The 18,558-nt window shown below is 43.9% G+C and overlaps 1 protein-coding gene across 3 annotated transcripts in view; it reads left to right on the top strand.

The window, feature by feature from the left end:
- kitlga (kit ligand a) overlaps positions 1-18,558 on the top strand; it is a 184,247-nt gene that overhangs the window by 103,829 nt on the left and 61,860 nt on the right. Inside the window, exons 6-9 of one of the 3 annotated variants that reach the window (XM_078567766.1) lie at positions 826-983; positions 1,076-1,137; positions 8,805-8,885; positions 14,006-15,504. In XM_078567766.1, the coding sequence (XP_078423892.1) occupies positions 826-983; positions 1,076-1,137; positions 8,805-8,865 (281 nt within the window). In that variant the 3' untranslated portion in view covers positions 8,866-8,885; positions 14,006-15,504. Of the gene's footprint in view, positions 1-825; positions 984-1,075; positions 1,138-8,804; positions 8,886-14,005; positions 15,505-18,558 lie in introns of those variants that run through there. The other 2 variants (XM_078567763.1, XM_078567764.1) reach the window with 2 other exon arrangements.

Raw genomic sequence — 18,558 nt, 5'->3', positions numbered from 1 at the left:
GGGTGCATATCTGACTGAACACTCTCAGTGGAAGTTTCACTCAGCAGACCTTACACCCTAAATTCAGATATGGATGGGGCAGCATTTCCCAACCGTTGTTGCCTCTAATTGTTACTGGGTTTCCCTTATTTTTAAGCCTAGTGGGTTTATTGGTGACTATCTAATGTTTAAGGCCCCTGGACCTGGTCTTGTCCGCAATGGAAACATCTTCTGTCCTTCTGCCCTATCGAACCCTGCCTCGGGTCGCCAACCCTCCAGGATTGGCCTGGAGTCTCCGGGAATTGAAGATCAATCTCCAGGACACTGCTATGTGCAGCCCTGGAGAAAAATCATCGGGACATTAAAGAAGATTGTTTTTTTTTGTCACTTTCTTTGAACATTTCTACTTATCAGGTATAAAAATATTGAAAATGGGAAAAAAGGCTGTTTGGCTGAGAATCGAGCATCATCCAACTGGGTAATGAGTCTTTTTGCTTTCCATGTGGCGTAGGAAGGTAGTACATCACAGGGATGGATGTGTTGCCGAATAATGGCAGGAGCGTTGGGGCAAGTCATGTGATGAAACCTCCAGGAATACATTTAATCACAGTCGGCAACCCTAACACTTTCATAACCTTGAAGACTTCTGTCAGGCGCCCCCTCAGCCTTCTCTTTCCTAGAGAAAGGAGCCCCGGGCTATTCGATCTTTCCTGACAGGTGTCGCCTCTCAGATATTGGTGTGTTGAACATGGCATTAGCCATTGTATTTCCCAGCAACAGTGGTGTGTTTTATGCAGGTTGGGTTTCCATGGCAGATTAACAAAGCAATGTTGTTCTCCTCAACAGAGCAGCCAACTCTAGAAACAAGTGATCCAGGCAGTTTCAAAGGATATTGTACTGACCACATCGCGCCATCGGACTATGTGTTCGTGATTGGAATCAGCATTGTTTGCACTGTGATTATCACTGTGTTTTTCACATGCCTGTTTATCAGAGTACAGAAGGTAAGCCCATTGTCAAAAGTGATGTAAAATTGCTTATATGAAAATTCTACCTGCCTGCAATCTACTAACCCCCTATACTCCTGTTTCCACAGAACTGCAGGAGAAACAGAAGAAATAGAAATGATCACATAGACATAGAGCAGACACAGCAAAGGTTTGATCTCTTAAATTCAATTATGGGTGTTACTGGCCTTCGAATTATGGTCAGCAATGATAGTAGCCCAATAGTAAACATAATCTTAGGGCAATCTTATATTCTCAGCCAGCTTTTGCTTGTAGGTCCTTTTTTAAACCAGAATCAGGGGTCACAGTCTGAGGATACAGGGTAGACCATTTAGGACTGAGATGAGGAGAAATTTCTTCACCCAGAGAGTGGTGAGCCTGTGGAATTCGTTACCACAGAAAGTAGTTGAGGCTAAAACATTGTATGTTTTCAAGCAGGAGTTAGATATTGGGGCGAAAGGGATCAAAGGATATGGGGAGAAAGTGGGAGCAGGCTGTTGAGTTGGATGATCAGCCATGATCATAATGAATGGCGGAGCAGGCTCGAAGGGCTGAATGGCCTACTCCTGCTCCTAGTTTCTGTGTTTCAAGTCTGCCTTAAAAAGTTCAATATGCCTGTGAGTAATTTGGGGCTGTAACCCACTGTCGTGACAATCTGTTGAGGGAGAAATGTTGAACAGGACCTAGGAGAAGCCCCCTGGTCTTCTCAGGACAGAATTATGGGTTGCTGGCCTGTTTGCATCCACCTGGTTTAACATCTCTGAAAGACAGTGCCTTCAACAGTGCAGCACTCCCTCAGATCTGCACTGAAGAGTTTGGCTAGATCATGGTGGTTGCCAATGTCCACAACGAATCAGGAACCCATTTTATACCACACTTAACTCTAATGGAAATAAAAATCAGGTGCAGTGTAGCATGAGCTGCCAGTCCACCGATGAAAACTGATTTCACCGCAAAAAATGCCTTTACCTTTATCAACACGTAACCGCTATTCAAAAAGACTGATGCAATCCATATGATATTTAACCCAGAATTTGAGAAAAGTCATAAGGATGTGTTGAGTCAGGAGGAAACAAAAGCAGTAATGAGGGTTTCCTTCATAAATAGGGGTAGGTGGAGCAAAATAGAAGGCCAGGAATAGGTTGAAAGGCAGGAGAGATTAAATGACAATGATGTCATGGAACACAGGACAATGGGAGTGGTAATTATAATATTAAAGACTAAAGCTTTGGTCCAGAGCAGGTGTTAATAGCAGAATAAAGGTCAGCAATGTCTGAAAGCAAACTAACAGAAACTGGGTGATGAGGGGTGATGTTACAGAGTTGGAAAGAGGTGTATTTTGTTATGAGGAGTATAGGGCATTGGAAGCTCGTCTCAGGGTCAAATAATGAATGCTGAAATCTTTCACCTCCATGTTAATTTGCCCTGCCCAGTACCTTGCCAAAAGGACAAAGGAACCATCTTATGGCCAAGTAGATGCCATAACTCCCATTAGCAGCTTCAGCAATGCAATAATGCCTAAACCCCACCTTCAGAGCATTTGACCCCGAGATGCCCTTCATATTACATATTCCCTCCATCATCAGACATCCGCACCAAATGAGCTGCCCGCATGGTCAGAGCAGGTCTAATTTTCAGATCAGCTTTCGTAAGAACTTCGGTGTCAGGGATTTTGTCTTGTTATCTGATCTTCAATAGTCACTAGTCAGGCAGCTTAGGTTGAAGGTGATTCAGTGTCCAAGCAGCTGAGATTTGATTTTGAGGCAGAGAACAAGAGAGACATAATAACTTCTTCAAAGTGACTCAGAAGCGGTGCCAAAAAGGCATCCTTAAATGGGAATAACTTGCTCACGGTGAGGAAACCTGGCTTAAAAAAAACACCCACCTGTTATGACTGATGCAGTTGGTAAAGCGGAGTTATTTAAAAATCCCAGAGGGAAACTTTAAACAACTGTCATAACCTATATTTTTAAGTGGTATGTTTGAGATGAAACTCTAAATTCAGGAACCAAACCACCAGTTCTAGAGAGGTTTTATATTAAACTAAATGAAACATTTTATTAATTTGCACAAATTAAATACATATATATGGCTACAAATTACTACTATCATAACTTTTAACAAATTCCTAAACTAATCTCTATCAAGGCAACAGCAACCCATAGATTTTTAAGCAGACACCAGGCAAAGCATTTTCACCGTACGAATTCAAAATGAGGTTCCTTTCACTTTGGTTCCTGTGGCGACAGTTGAAGGCGTACAGCTACTTTGATATTACATTGCCTCTGCCCTGCCCCCCCACACACACAACTGTTATCCCTATACCTAGCACAGATCATTGAATGTAAATTCTCATTGTATCAGCAGCCTCTTCTAACAATAAAACCAACTTTATTGTATTAAAGACTAAAGCTTTGGTCCAGAATAGGTGTTAATAGCAGAATAAAGGGTAGCCCTGTCTGAAAGCAAAATAGAAGAATCTCAGAATCACACAGTGCAGAAGAAGCCCTTCGGCCCATTGAGTCTGTACCGACACGTGAGAAACACCTGACCTACCTACCTAATCCCATTTACCAGCACTTGGCCCATAGCCTTGAATGTTATGACATGCCAAGTGCTCATCCAGGTACTTTTTAAAGGACTGACCCTTCAACTAAGGGGAACAGCTGCTCCCTATCCACCCTGTCCATGCCCCTCATAATCTTGTACACCTCGATCAGGTCGCCCCTCAGTCTTGTCTGCTCCAATGAAAACAACCCAAGTCTACCCAACCTCTCTTCATAACTTAAATGTTTCATCCCGGGCAACATCCTGGTGAATCTCCTCTGCATCCCCTCCAGTGTAATCACATCCTTCCTATAATGTGGCGACCAGAACTGCGCACAGTACTCCAGCTGTGGCCTCACTAAGGTTCTATACAACTCCAACATGACCTCCCTACTTTTGTAATCTATGCCTCGATTGATAAAGGCAAGTGTCCCATATGCCTTTTTCACCACCCCACTAACATGCCCCTCCACCTTCAGAGATCTATGGACACACATGCCAAGGTCCCTTTGTCCCTCAGAACCTCCTAGTGTCATGCTGTTCATTGAATACTTCTTTGTCAAATTACTCCTTCCAAAGTGTATCACCTCACACTTTTCAGGGTTCCATCTGCCACTTATCTGCCCATTTGACCATCCGGTCTATATCTTCCTGTAGCCCAAGACACTCAACCTCACTGTTAACCACCCGGCCAATCTATGTGTCATCCGCAAATTTACTAATCCTACCCCCCACATTGTCATCTATGTCATTTGTATAAATGACAAATAATAGGGGACCAAGCACAGATCCCTGTGGTATGCTACTGGACACTGGCTTCCAGTCACTAAAGCATCCTTCTGTCATCACCCTCTGTCTCCTACAACTAAGCTAATTTTGAATCTACCTTATCAAATTACCCTGTATCCCATGTGCATTTGCCTTCTTTATAAGTCTCCCATGTGGGACCTTGTCAAAGACTTTGCTGAAATCCATATAAACTACATCAACTGCACTACCCTCAAATCAAACCTTGCCTCTCCAAGTGGAGATAGATTCTCTCCTTCAGAATTTTCTCCAATAGTTTCCCTACCACTGATGTGAGACTCACTGGCCTGTAGTTCCCTGGCTTACCTCTACAACCCTTCTTAAATAGCGGAACCACATTAGCTGTTCTCCAGTCCTCGGGCACCTAACCCATGGCCAGAGAGGAATTAAAAATTTGGGTCAGAGCCCCTGCAATCTCCTCCCTTGCCACCCTCAGCAGTCTGGGATACAAATCATCCGGACCTGGAGACTTGTCCACTTTTAAGCCTGCCAACACCTCCAATACCTTGTCACTCCCTATATCAGTTTGCTTAAGAACCTCGCAGTCTCTCTCTCCAAGTTTGATACCTTCATCCTCATTCTCTTGGGTGAAGAAGGATGTGAAGTATTCATTCAACACTCTACCGATGTCCTCTGGCTCCACCCATAGATTGCCCCCTTGGTCCCCTATGGGCCCTACTCTTTCCCTGGTTATCCTCTTCCCATTGATATACTTATAGAATATCTTGGGATTTTCCCTACTTTTACCAGCCAGAGCTTTCTCATATCCCCTCTTTGCTCTCCTAATTGCTTTCTTAAGCTCCACCCTGCACTTTCTTTACTCCACTAATGCCTCCGCAGATTTGCTTCCCTTGTACCTGCTAAAAGCCTCTCTTTTCCTTCTCATCGTAATCTGAATATCTCTGGTTCATGGTTCTCTGGGCTTGTTACTCCTTCCTATCACCCTAGAGGGAACATGTTGAGCCTGTCCCCTCCCCATTTCCTTTTTGAATGCCCCCCACTGCTCCTGTGTAGATTTCCCCACAAGTAGCTGTTTCCAGTCTACCCTGGACAGATCCTGCCTTATTTTACTAAAATCCACTCGCCCCCAATCCAAAACATTTTTTTGCAACTTGTCTATTTTTTTGTCCAAAACAAACTTAAATTGTACCATGTTGTGGTCGCTATCACTAAAATGCTCCCCGCACCATCACCACCTCAGCCACCTCTCCGGCTTCATTCCCCAGAATTAGGTCCAGCACTGCGCCATCCCTTGTTCAACCCTCTACATATTGACCTAAAAAGTTCTCCTGTACACATTTCAAGAAATCCACTCCATCCAAGCCCTTAACACTATGTATATCCCATTTAATGTTGGGAAAGTTGAAATCACCTAATATAATTACCCTATTGTTATTGTTTTACACACCTCCGCAAATTGTGCACATATTTGCTCCTCAATTTCTCGCTGACTATCTGAGGGTCTATAATAAACACCTAACAATGCGGCTGCCTCTTTTTTATTCCTAAGCTCTACCCACAAAGCTTCATTCGATGCCCCCTCCAAGATATCATCTCTCCTTCCTGCAGTAACTGACTCCTTAACTAATAATGCAACGCCTCCTCCTCTCCTGTCTCGCCTGAAGATTCTATATCCCGGAATGTTGAGCTGTCAATCCTGCCCCTCCCTCAACCACGTCTCAGTGATGGCTACTATATCACAATTCCACCTGTCAACCCTCACCCTTAACTCATCCGTTTTACCAGTAATACTCCTGGCATTAAAGTAGAGGCCGTCCAGCCTTGCCTTACTCCTTTGAAGCTTATTGCAGCTGTACTCCCTCTGACTTGATTGTTTTACTGTATTATGATGTGTCCCTATTCTGCTAACATTCTGTGTCCCCTCCCCCTGCCGAATTAGTTTAAACTCCTCCCAACAGCACTAGCAAACACGCCTGCAAGGATGTTAGTCCTGCTCTGGTTCAGATGTAGACCGTCCCACTTGTACAGGTCCCACCTTCCTCAGAAACTGTCCCAGTGATCCAGGAATCTAAAACCCTCCCTCCTGCACCAACTCTTAAGTTACGTATTCATCTGCGCTATTCTCCTATTTCTGAGCTCGCTAGCACGTGGCACTGGGAGTAATCCAGAGATTACAACCCAAGAGGTCTTGCTTTTTAGTCTACTGCCTAACTCCCTGAATTCTTGCTGCAAGACCTCATCCCTCTTTCTACCAACATGTACCATGACCTCCGCCTTATCACCCTCCCCCTTCAGGATGCCCTGCAGCTGTTCAGTGACATCCCGGACCCTGGCACCAGGGAGGCAACATACCACCCTGGAGTCACGTTGACGGCCACAGTAGCGCCTATCTGTTCCCCTGACTACAGAATCCCCTATTACTATTGCTCTTCCTCCCTTCCTCCCATCCTGTACAGACAGGCTGCTTGTGGTGCCAGAAGCTTGGCTCTGTCTGCACTCCCTGGAGGAACCAGCGCCCTGGTGATGAGGGGTGATGTTACAGAGTTGGAAAGAGGTGTATTTTGGTCTCTGCTCGCTAGGTGCCAGATTTCACTCGCCTTCTTGAATGCTCTGTTCAAAAAATGCATATACACTCTACCTCTCTTACATCTCAAAACTAGTGCACATCAAAGCACCCAGGCTAGCTGGCTTTAATCCAATTAAGACTCACCACACAGGCTAAACTTCTATTTTAAAAGAAAAATATTTTCCAATAACATATACATTCATAGCTTTATGACACCACCAAGGACCTTCTTACCAAGAAGCCCAATGCATCAGTGAACGTAAATATCTACTGAGGAAGCCTCGCCTGAAAAATCAAAATTCCCCACTTGATCCCAGCATCTGCCATTCAATCCGTGGATGGTCATTTCCTGAAACATTAGGCTTCATCAGTCACCACAAGGACAGGTTGCAGAATATGAGGTGATATTGGACAGCCAGAGAGGACTGAAATATATTAACTCTATGAAACCTTCATTGGGAGTAGCTGAGAGTAGTACGCACCCACAATAAAGAAGAAAGACCTGCATTTATGTAGCGTCTCACACCACCTCAGGGCATCTCAAAGCACTTTGCAACCAATATGGTACTTTTGAAATATAGTCACTGTTGTAATGTCAGAAACACAGCAGTCAATTTTCACACAGCAAGCTCCCACAAACAGCAATGTGATAATGACCAGATAACCTCTACAAGTAATGTTGCTTAAGGGACAAATATTGGACAAGACACCCGGGATAAAGTCCCCTGCTCTTTTTCGAATTAGTGCAATGGGATCTTTTTTTGTTTTTTTCCACCTGAGAGAGCAGACATGGGCAACATTTTCCCCCCCTTCGGTGGGGGGAAGTGCGGGAGCGGGCGCCGGCAGGAAGCCTTCCAATCATCGCCCTCGATCGGTGGGGAGGGGTGGGGGGGGGGGGTCACAACCATTTTAAGTGCGTGGGCCAATTACAGCCCGCCCAGCGTGACGTCTGCCAGGAAGCGCTATGTGCTCCCTGTGCGGAGGGCGGGGGTGGGGGGGAATTCCCTCAGCCGGGAGTGTGCTCTTTCGCGCGCAAAGTGCTGCCTCAGGGAGATCAGGTCCGATTTAAAACTTTTAATAAACATGTTTAAAATTTATCCCTCGTGTGACACTGTCACATAAGTTGGGACATGCGCATAGGTTTTATTGAAACCTTTCTTAAAGATTTAAATGGCCCTCACGAAACCTCATCCCGCCCGTTCCGTGCTTTTTCTGAGGCCCGCCAGGGCTCCCGGCCTACCCGCCAACCTTAAGGCTGGACGGGCAGGTCCATCAATGAGATTAATTAGTTTTTTAATGGCCTTAACAGGCCATTGACAGTTTGGCGGGTGCGCCCAGCCGAATTGGCCGCCGAACTGAAAATCTAAACGACATTGGGGTGATGTCGGGACGCACGCCCGGCATATCCCCGCGCCATTTTACGCATCGGCAAAACGGGCCTCGCCCCTACTCGCCGACCAGAAAAACCTGCCCATGGTTTCAACTGACTTTCGGCTGCTCTCCAAATTTTCCTGTCCAGCCCACACGACGACGATGCCTGCCACTGGCAGGACCAGAAAATCCCACCGGACGTGTACAATAGCCTGACACTCCCTTGGTAACGGCAGTAGGCCATCATTCTTGATTTTACAGTCAAGTCTCTGGATTGGGACTTGAACCCACAACTATCAGCTCAGAGTGCAGCCCGCTGACACTGTGCAGTTGCACTAAATTGCGTGGAAATGTTACTGAAATCGATTTAAAACAAAGCTTAAACCAGCTTAGCCACATTTGTCATTTGCAATTCATTGGGCAGGTTTTTCCGGTCGGCACGCAGGGATAGGGCCTGCTCACTGACACGTAAAATGACATTCTTTAAACGTTCTTTTCACAAGTTCATAAGTTCTTTAAAAGCTCCTGTTATCACAGTAATCAATCCTCCTTTTGGTCCTCCGCAGGGAAGAAAATGCACTAGAAGAAAGCCAATTCATCCATGAAAATCAAGACTCTCTTACATAAAGTTACCAGCTGATAATGGGGTAGGTCTTTATTTTTTAAGTATCAATTATATAGAATTACATAGAACATCCAGCTGAGGAACGGCCCATTCAGCTCAACCGGACCTTGCAGTGTTTATGTTCCACAAGCCATTGCCCAACGTGTTTAATCTATTATCCAGTATTATCAACGCATCTATGCCATTCCACTGAACTGTGCCCTGTGGTGGAATTCCACATGCCTGACCCTCCAGGAGCAAAGAAGTTTGTTCTAAATACCCTATTGGGTATTTTTATTCTTTCACAGGATGTTGGCATCGCTGGCTAAGCCAGCATTTGTTCCCAGCCTTGAACCCGCTGCGGTCCATGTGATTTAGGTACGCCCACAGTGCTGTTAGGGTGCTATTATTGGTGACTATCTTATACTTATAGCCCATAGCTTTTGACTCCCCCACAAGTGGAAACATCTTAACAGGCAAATGGCAGATTCCCTCATAGGGCCACCCATGGGTGGAGGATAAACCAAGTTATATGAACAAAAGGAGAGGCAGTGGTGTAAGGTGTGGCCATGGTGTAGGGGTAACATCACTGGACTAATAATCTTGAAGTCCAGGCTAATGGTTTGGGGGCATGGGTTCACACCCCACCACAGCAGCTGGTGGAATTTAAATTCAATTAATTAATCTGGAATATAAAGCCAGTCTCAGTCATGGTGACATATAAAATTCTGACAGGGATAGACAGACTGGATGAAGGGACAATGTTTCCCCTGGCTGGAGGAGGGTGGGGGGGGCGCCTAGAACAAGGGATCACAGTCTCAGCATATGAGGCAGACCATTTACAATGAGGAGAAATCCCTTTATTCAGATGGTGGTGAACATGTGGAATTCTCTACCACAGAGGGCTGTGGAGGCTAAGTCATTGAAAATATTTAAGAAGAAAATAGATTTCTAGACCCCAAGGGTGTCAAGGGGTATGGGGAGTATGGTGTTGAGATAGAGGATCAGCCATGATCATATTGAATGGCGGAGCAGGCTTGAGGGGCTGAATGACCTGTTCCTATTTTCTATGTGACAATCATTGTAGATTGTCATATAGACTCATCTTGTTCACTAATGTGCTTCAAGAAAGGGAATCTCCCATCCTAACATGTGACTCCAGACCCACAGCAATGTAGTTGACTCTTAACTCTTCTCACCGGGCATTTTGGGATGGGCAACAAATGGTGACCTTGCCAGTGACACCCACATCCCATGAACAAGTTTTTTTTTAAATTGTTAATACAGAGCAACATGAGACCATTTGACCATTGGAAATATTGAGCTTTTTGGGACCAAATGGTGTTATCTTGCTCTGCATTTTAAACTAATTTAGGAGGGACCTGCACACCAGGATGAAACATTAGAAAGGAGAAATATGGCTCGCAGAGGTCTGGGAGGGACAAAAAAACACTAGATCATGATAAATAAGATTATTGAGCCTCAGATGCAAATCACCAAATGGGTCTATGATATAGCTGCAATAAGAGAGACTTGGCTCAAAGAAGAGGAGGATTTGGGAACAATGTTCCTGGTGACAAGCTATTAAGAAAAGATAAGGAAAGAAAAAGAGGAGGGAGACACTGCGACAGTAACAATTTCGTCGCTGGGTCAAAATCCTGGAACTCCCTACCTAACAGCACTGTGGGTGTACCTAGACCACATGGACTGCAGTGGTTCAAGAAGGCAGCTCACCACCTCCTTCTCAAGGGCAACTAGGGATGGGCAATAAATGCTGGCCCAACCAGTGAAGCCCACATCCCATGAATGAATAAAAAAAAACAATTTAAGGAGCAAAGTGAGGGAGGAATTCTTCCAATGTGCACCAAAGAACTTCCTTAATCAATTTGTTTGCAGCTCAATAAGGAGGGAAGAAATGCTGGGTCTAATTCTGGGGAATGACGTGGAGTGAATGATGCCTGTGAACAGTGATCATAAATATTATCCAGTTTAGAATAATTATGGACAAGGAAGAATCGAGCATAAAAATACTTAAGGGCTAATTTCAGTGAGTTATAAAGGGATCTGGCCCAAGTGGATTGGAATCAAGAATTGGCAGACAGAACACCAATGAACAATGGGAGACCTTGAAGGAGGAGATGGTTCAGATAGTAAGAGATGTAAGGGTAGAAATTTCAGAGGCTAAGGAGGGTTGCAAGTGTTACAGTCCTACTCAATAAGAGGGGGCAAGATTAAACCCAGAAATTATAAGTCAGTCAGCCTAACCTTGTTAGTGGGGAACCTTTTAATGGCAATAATCAGGACCAAAATTTAGTCAGCACTTGGAAAAGTACGGGACAATGAAAGGAAATGAAAAGCAATTTGTTAAAGGCAAATCATGTTTGCCTAACAGAATTGGACTTTTTGACGAAGTGATGGAAAGGGTTGAATACAATAATGCGGTCGATGTGCAGGTGGACTTTCCAAAGGCATTTGACAAAGTGCCACACGATAGACTTCTCAGCAAAACTAGAGCCTATGGGATTAAAGGGGTGGTGGCAGAATGGACAGGGAATTGACAAAAGGACAGAAAATAGTGGTGAACGGTTGCTTTTTAGCCTTGTGCTCTTCCCTAGGGTTGGTATTAGGACTGCTGCTCTTTTTAATGCATATTAATAACCTGAACTTGACTATACAGAGCACAATATCAAAGTTTGCAGATGACTTGAAACTCAGAAATGTAGTAAACAGTGAGGAGGATGGTAACAGACTTCAGGAGGGCACAGACAGATTGGTGGAACGGGGAGACACATGGCAGACGGGATTTCCCACAGAGGAGTTTGAAGTGATACGTTTTGGTAGGAAGAATGAAGAGACTAAAAACTAATTAGCACAATTTTAAAGGGAGCAGACAAACATGTGGTTGTGTGAAGGCATCATGTCAAGTCGAGGAGGGCTATCGAAAAAAGCACAAGGCATGTTAATGGAGACATAGAATGCAAAAGAGAGGAAGTTATGCTCACTCTTCCTAAAGCATTGGTTAGACCTCAGCTGGAGCATTGTGCTTACTGCCAGGTACCACACTTTAGGAAGGATGTCAAGGCCCTAGAAGAGGTGTAGGAGAGATTTATTAGCATGGCACCAGGCAAGAGGAGCTTTAGTTATGCGGAGAGACTGTAGAAATTGGGGTTGCTCTTCTTAGACAATCAAGAATGGGTTCAATAGAGTAAATGAGGAGAAACAGTTTCCAGTAGCCGAGGGGTTGCTAATCACAGGGCACAAGTTTCAGGTGTCTGACAAAAAAACCAGAGTCAACATAAGGAAACATTTGTTCACACAACAAGTTCTTTATCATCTGGATTGCACTGCCTGAAAGTATGGTGAAAGAAGTAATTTGGATAAATACTTGAAAGCTATTGGGAAAGAGCAGGGGAATGTGTAATTGGATAACTCTACTATAGAGCCGGCATGGGCATAATGGGATGAATAGCCTCTTTCTGTGCTGTATCAGTGTATGGTTTTCTTATGGCTTTATCTATTTGTTGATTCATAGATGCCTACAGCACAGAAGGAGGCCATTCGGCCCATCGTGTTCATATCGGTCAACAAAGATTTGATAACCCTAATCCCATTTTCCAGCGCTTGGCCCATAGCCCTGGGGGCTATGGCAATGCAAGTGAATATCCAAATACTTCTTAAATATTACGAGAGTTTCTGACTCAACCACCCTTTCAGGCAGTGAGTTCCAGAAATTTCTCCCTAACTCCCCTCTTACCCTTCTACCTCTTACTTTAAGGAATTATAATCAGGTTCTTTGATGTTTTGAATACCACTAATCCAGTATTGTGAATGTAGTTGTCAGGCAAGTTATAAACTCTAAGGATAATGATATCTTAAAGTGTTGCTTCCAAATAATCATCAAATTGTGAAATCATTTTGACAGTGGGTACACTCCCTCTTTTCTTTCCTTGAACATTATTATTTTATTTCTTACTGTTAGCCCTTGGCATCAGAACTGTATCCCAATCCTGACAGCATTCCTTAAATATTTTTTTAAACTCTTGTCAGGGTAGATAACAGGAATAATTTGAAGTCAAATTAATTCTCTTTATAATTTTATTGAGAAGTTACTTAGTGCGCTAAACTGGGATATTCTCCTTGTAGACTTGTTGACTTTTTCATGAAGGTCATTCATAGGGTGTGTTATTAACCTGTGGTACATTTAATTTAAATGCTCTTCCAGCCAGTCTCCCAACCTCTGCCCAGCCAGTCTGAAGCTGAGCTCATCCAAAACCCTGCTGTCCACATCCTACCCCATACCATTCACCCCTGTGCTCACTGACCTACATTGACTCCCAGTCTCCCTACGCCACTAATTAAAAAATCTCGTCTTTGTTTTCAAATCACCCCACCCGGTTTCAGTAACCTCCTCCAGCCCTACAACCTTCTGGGAGCCCTGCATTCCTCCATTTCTGGTCTCTTATACATCCTCCATTCCCTTTACCCTACCAATGGCAGCCATGCCTTCAGCTATCTATGACCTACGGGAGGAATTCACTAAGCCTTTTGACCTCTCCTCTTCTAAAACACGCCTTAAAACCTATGATAAAAGTAAAAAAACTGCAGATGCTGGAAATCCAAAACAATAACAAAAATACCTGGAAAAACTCAGCAGGTCTGGCAGCATCTGCGGAGAGGGGCACAGTTAACGTTTCGAGTCCGAATGACCCTTCAACAGAACAGACCTATGCCCTTGAGTTTTTGATCACCCGTTCAAATGTTTCCTTATGTGACTCAGTGTCACACTTCATCTGATTGTGTTCCTATGAAGCACTTCTGAATGTTTTAATACATTAAAGGTGTTCTATAAATGCAAATTGTTTTTGATATTGCAACATTTGACTTAATGCTAACAGTGCAGTGCGATTCTCTGCAAAAATAAGAACTATTAACGCATCATTTCAGCTGTGCTTGTAGGAGCAGAATGGCCTGCACCCTGTGATTCAGTTGCATAATTTTTGATTGGACGGTTGAGTAGCAAGACATGTTATTTACAGTAGCTTTTGTTATGAGTGCAAAGAGCTTTCAAAGGCTTTGACTTGGACTGTAAGCACCAAGCTAGAGCCAAAGATAACAAATCAAGGTTACTCACCTTGTGACTTTTCCCTGTCTTTTTATTCATAGGTACCCAGTTTCATTTGGCTTCATAACTGGAGCAAATTTCTCTACATTTTGTATTTTATCCATTTGGTGTGAAGTGAAGAACGGGATTGGTGCAATGAAGTGCTGAAACCCCTTTGGCGTTCTACTTACAAGAATGTTCCCCCATGAATGTGCGATGGGCATGTTGGCTGAGGAGAGTGTGTGTATGTTCTCAGAGTGGGAGCCCTGTTATTATCGCCCCTAATTGCCAAACACATATCTCCATCGGACTGCAACATTGAGCGGGCTTGGTGAAAGCAACCGAGAGTTTAGAATTGGAACTGAAAGTGGAACCAGGAAGTGAGCAAAGACTGATAACCTATGAGGATTATTAAGGCTTTTGCCCCCTAATAGTGCAAAATATACGTTGGGTTTTTACAGAGCAAACCATATCCAGATCCCTTAGAACAAGTTCAAAAACTAGGAAACAATAAGACACCAATTCGGTGCTTTACATTCATGTAGAATGATGCAGCACAGAAAGAGGCCATTCAGCTAATCATGCCTGTGCCAGATAATACACGACCCACCACATACAGTGATCGTGAGGTTTCTAGTGCAGTGATGAAAACAAGATACAGACTGTAAAATGTCTGATCAGAAGATGAGGTGCTGTTCCTTTACAGCCTTCTGGTCCCAACAACTTCAGACCATGAACTCTGTCCTCCATTTTGATTCTTTATTTTTGTCAAGTGCCAGCCTCTATTTTGTTTTGATGTCTTTGCTTAATTCAGGCAGAGCTGTCCTTTATTCTGCCATTAACACTTACTCTGGACCAATGCTTTGTTTGTTTATTACGATCATTATCACTCCTTTTGCATTTTGTTCCATGATATCTTTGTCATTTAATCTCTGCCACCACTAACCTATCCCTGACCTCCCCTTTTGTTCTACCTGGCCCCCTCACTTTTTCAACAGCATAAACCCATTACATTTCTACCCCTCTTGAATTCCAAAGAAATGTCATATCGAAACATCAACTTTGCTTCTTTCTCCACAGATGCTGCCAGACCTGCTGAGCTTTTCCAGCACATTCAGTTTTTATTTCATATTTCCAGCATCCGCAGTATATTGCTTTCCTTTAAGTTCTTCTCAGTGCCCTGGCCAATATTTATCCCTCAACCCATAAAACCAAGACAGATTATCCTACATTACGACAATTCAAAAGGTATTTCATTGGCTGTAAAGTGTTTTGGGGCAATTTGAGGATGTGAAAGAGGCTATATAAATGCAAGTTCTTTCATTCTAAACAGCAATTGCAATTTTGGCCTTCAATGATCAAATCTTAAGTCCAAAGTACAAGAGACTGACAGCATTCAGGCAAAGCAAAAAAAATTCATAAATCTACCCTAGAGGATCCAAGAGCCACCCCAGTGTGAACTCATGTTCTGAAAAAAAATGGCTGCACTTTAAAGAGAATCCAGTGGGAATGAGCGATGTGCTATTATCCAAGTAAGAGCAGTGGAGGACAGGGAAGATGGAAAAGAAATTAATTGAGAAAAAAACATTAGTGTTTCAGAAAAACAAGCTTAAAAATGTAAATGGTCAGCAGAATATTGCAGTCTGGCAAGACTTCACTAAACACGCCAAACTATAGGTATAGACCATGTACCAACACTATTGCCTACCCTCTAATCCACCCGTGTAAATAGTTGGTGGTTTCATCCTTGTCTTCAAATTGTCTCGGTGACCTCACCACTCCCTACCTCGGTGACCTCCTCCAGCCCTGGACCCCACCACCACCATCATCCCCCCACCCCCACCCCCCCCCACCTCCCCCCTCAAACCCCTCCCCACACGACCTGATCTTCTGAGGTCTCCAGTCCTGGCTTCTTGAGCGTTTCCAACTTCCATCGTTCCAGCAATGGCGGCTGTGCCTTTAGCTGCCAAGGCCCAACGCTCTGGAATTCCCTCCTCAAAACCCCTCCACCTTACTCCTCATCACTCTCCTCCAAAAGAAGCTCCTTGTAACCTACCTCTTTGACCAAGCTTTTGGTCACCTGTCCTTATGCGACTCGATGTCATGTTTTGTTTGACCATGCTCCTGTGAACCACCTTGGGATGTTTTACTATTGTTAAAGGTGTTATATAAATGCAAGTTTTTATAATGAACACTCTTAAACCATGAGCGTCTCCTCTTTTCGGCTGGATGGTCACAATGTCTCGGAAGAGCAGAAAATGTTCCCATCAGCAAGGATTTAAGTTTTATGGGGTATTTTTTTTGCTAATAAGTTCTGGATTTTATTAGTATCCAATTTTGAGTCTGCCTTTTGCCAAAACAAAGCTGATGGACCTGCCAACCCACGTGATTTCCTGAGACCTCACATCATTTCCCAGTTTAATAAGAATTCATTTTTGCTGCTCCCCGTCAGTTCTACACTGTCGAGATGTTTGGCTGTCGTTTGTTTTAATTCTCCAATTCCACTCTCTCCAGTACAGCGACAAAAAATATTTCCGTTTTAGGATTTTCCACCTGGAATTTACCTTTGGTGGTCTGAATAGGGGGCCGCTAAAGGCCTGAGTTGCCTTTGGGGCAGCAGATGGAGAAATCTGTCCAAATTTCCTGGCACCGGGTGATGGAAACACAACGTAAGTGGAATGTGCCAAGAGACTGTGCTCCTGGCCAACTCTGAGGCCTTGCTGGCTGCTGTCAGAGAACAAGCAGCCCGGAGGCCAAAGGTCTGAGGGAAGTGGAATAATTTTCTAAACTTGCCTGTCCGTTTTTTTCCCTTTTATTCATTCACGAGATATTTATTACCCCTCCCTAACTTTTTTTCTCCTTACTCCTTCATGAGATGTGGGCGTCACTGGTAAAACCAGCATCGGTTACCCATCCCCAACTGCCCTTGAACTGAGTGGCTTCCTCGGCCAATTCAGAGGGCAGTTAAAAGTCAACCACATCGCTGAGTGTCTGGAGTCACATGTAGACCAGACCAGGTAAGGGCAGCAGACTTCCTTCCCTAAAGGACATTAGTGAAGCAGATAGGTTTTTATAGCAATCAACGATAGTATTGTGGTCACTATTACTGAGACTAGCTTCATTTTTCAGAATTAGGCGTGATGGGATTTAAACCCTTTTCCCCCAGGGCATCAGTCCAGTGACATCACCGCTATGCCACTACTTGTTCTGGTGGAGTTTGAACTCAGGTTTACCCAGATCACTATTCCAGGTCTCTGGACTCTATATAACATACCCACTATGCTACCATTCCTTTAACATCTCTAAGTATCTCCGCAGTAGTCTGTGGAGGGTCCGCTGACATTTTTGAGAGTGGATCTGTGTCAGGGTCAGCTGGGGTCAACCAAAAGAAAGAAAGGGATGGGAAAGACCCCCTTCCAGCTCAGCTAAGTGGGTATCAAAATCGTCTCTGAATCAGAAGTTTGTGGATTGAAGTCCACTCTCAGGACTTGAGTGTAAACTTCCAGGCTGACACTCTAGTGCAGTACTGAGGGAGTGCTGCACTGTTGGAGAGTGCATTTTCAAAATAAGATGTTAAACTGATACCTCTCTCAGGTGGATGTAAAAGTGCCGTGGCACTATTTCATAGCAGGAGCAGGGGAGTTCTCCCCAGTGTCCTGGCCAATATTTATCCCTGAACCAACACCACCAAATAAACCCAAATGATCTGGTCATTATCACATTGCTGTTTGTGGGAGCTTGCTGTGTGCAAATTGGCTGCTGTGTTTCCTACATTACAACAGTAACTGCATTTCATTGGTCATAAAATGCTTTGGGGCATCCTGAGGTTATGAAAGGTGCTATAGAGTGGCAGCAGTGTGTACCATCTACAAGATGCACTGCAGGAATTCACCAAGGCTCCTTTGACAGCACCTTCCAAACCCATGACCTCTACCATCTAGAAGGTCAAGGGCAGTAGACACATGGGAACACCACCACCGCTTGGAAGTTCCCATCCAAGCCATACACCATCCTGACATGAAAATCTATTGCCGTTCCTTCACAGTCGCTGGATCAAAATCCTGGAACTTCGTCTTAAAAGCACAGTGGGTGTATTTACACCACATGGACTACAGCGGTTCAAGAAGGCAGCTTACCACCACCTTCTCAAGGGCAACTAGGGATGGGCAATATGCCCAGATCCTATAAATGAAAAAAATATATAGAAATGCAAGTCCCTTTTCTGTCTTAGATAATTTCTCGTAATTCTTTTTCACCTGGATGACCAGTAACTCTGAATGAAAACGGAAATAGCCCTGAGAACTGAAAGGGGAGATGCATTCATAGTCAGAATGTCAGCAGTCATGTTTGTGGGTCATATTGCATAATGAAGATGTCACTGTGTTTAATTTAAACAGTTGTTTAGCATAATCATCTTTATACATTGCGCTGTGGATACAAAGATTTAGTTTTTGTTACACATATTTTAAGCTCCTAACGCATTCACTGTGCCCAATGGTATTTTTAATAAAATTCTATGAAACAGTTGTTGATTGTTTTGATTTTCCCATGCAAGTCTGCAATGATTGGGAAATCCCAGCTTGCTCCCAGGATACAGGTAAAGAAAGGCCATCTA

This window comes from Cetorhinus maximus, chromosome 22, assembly GCF_964194155.1.
Source record: "Cetorhinus maximus chromosome 22, sCetMax3.hap1.1, whole genome shotgun sequence".
In the NCBI taxonomy this organism is placed as follows: Eukaryota; Metazoa; Chordata; class Chondrichthyes; order Lamniformes; family Cetorhinidae; genus Cetorhinus; species Cetorhinus maximus.
Note: the sequence above shows the minus strand (reverse complement) of the source record. Positions and strands in the feature narration are given on the sequence as shown.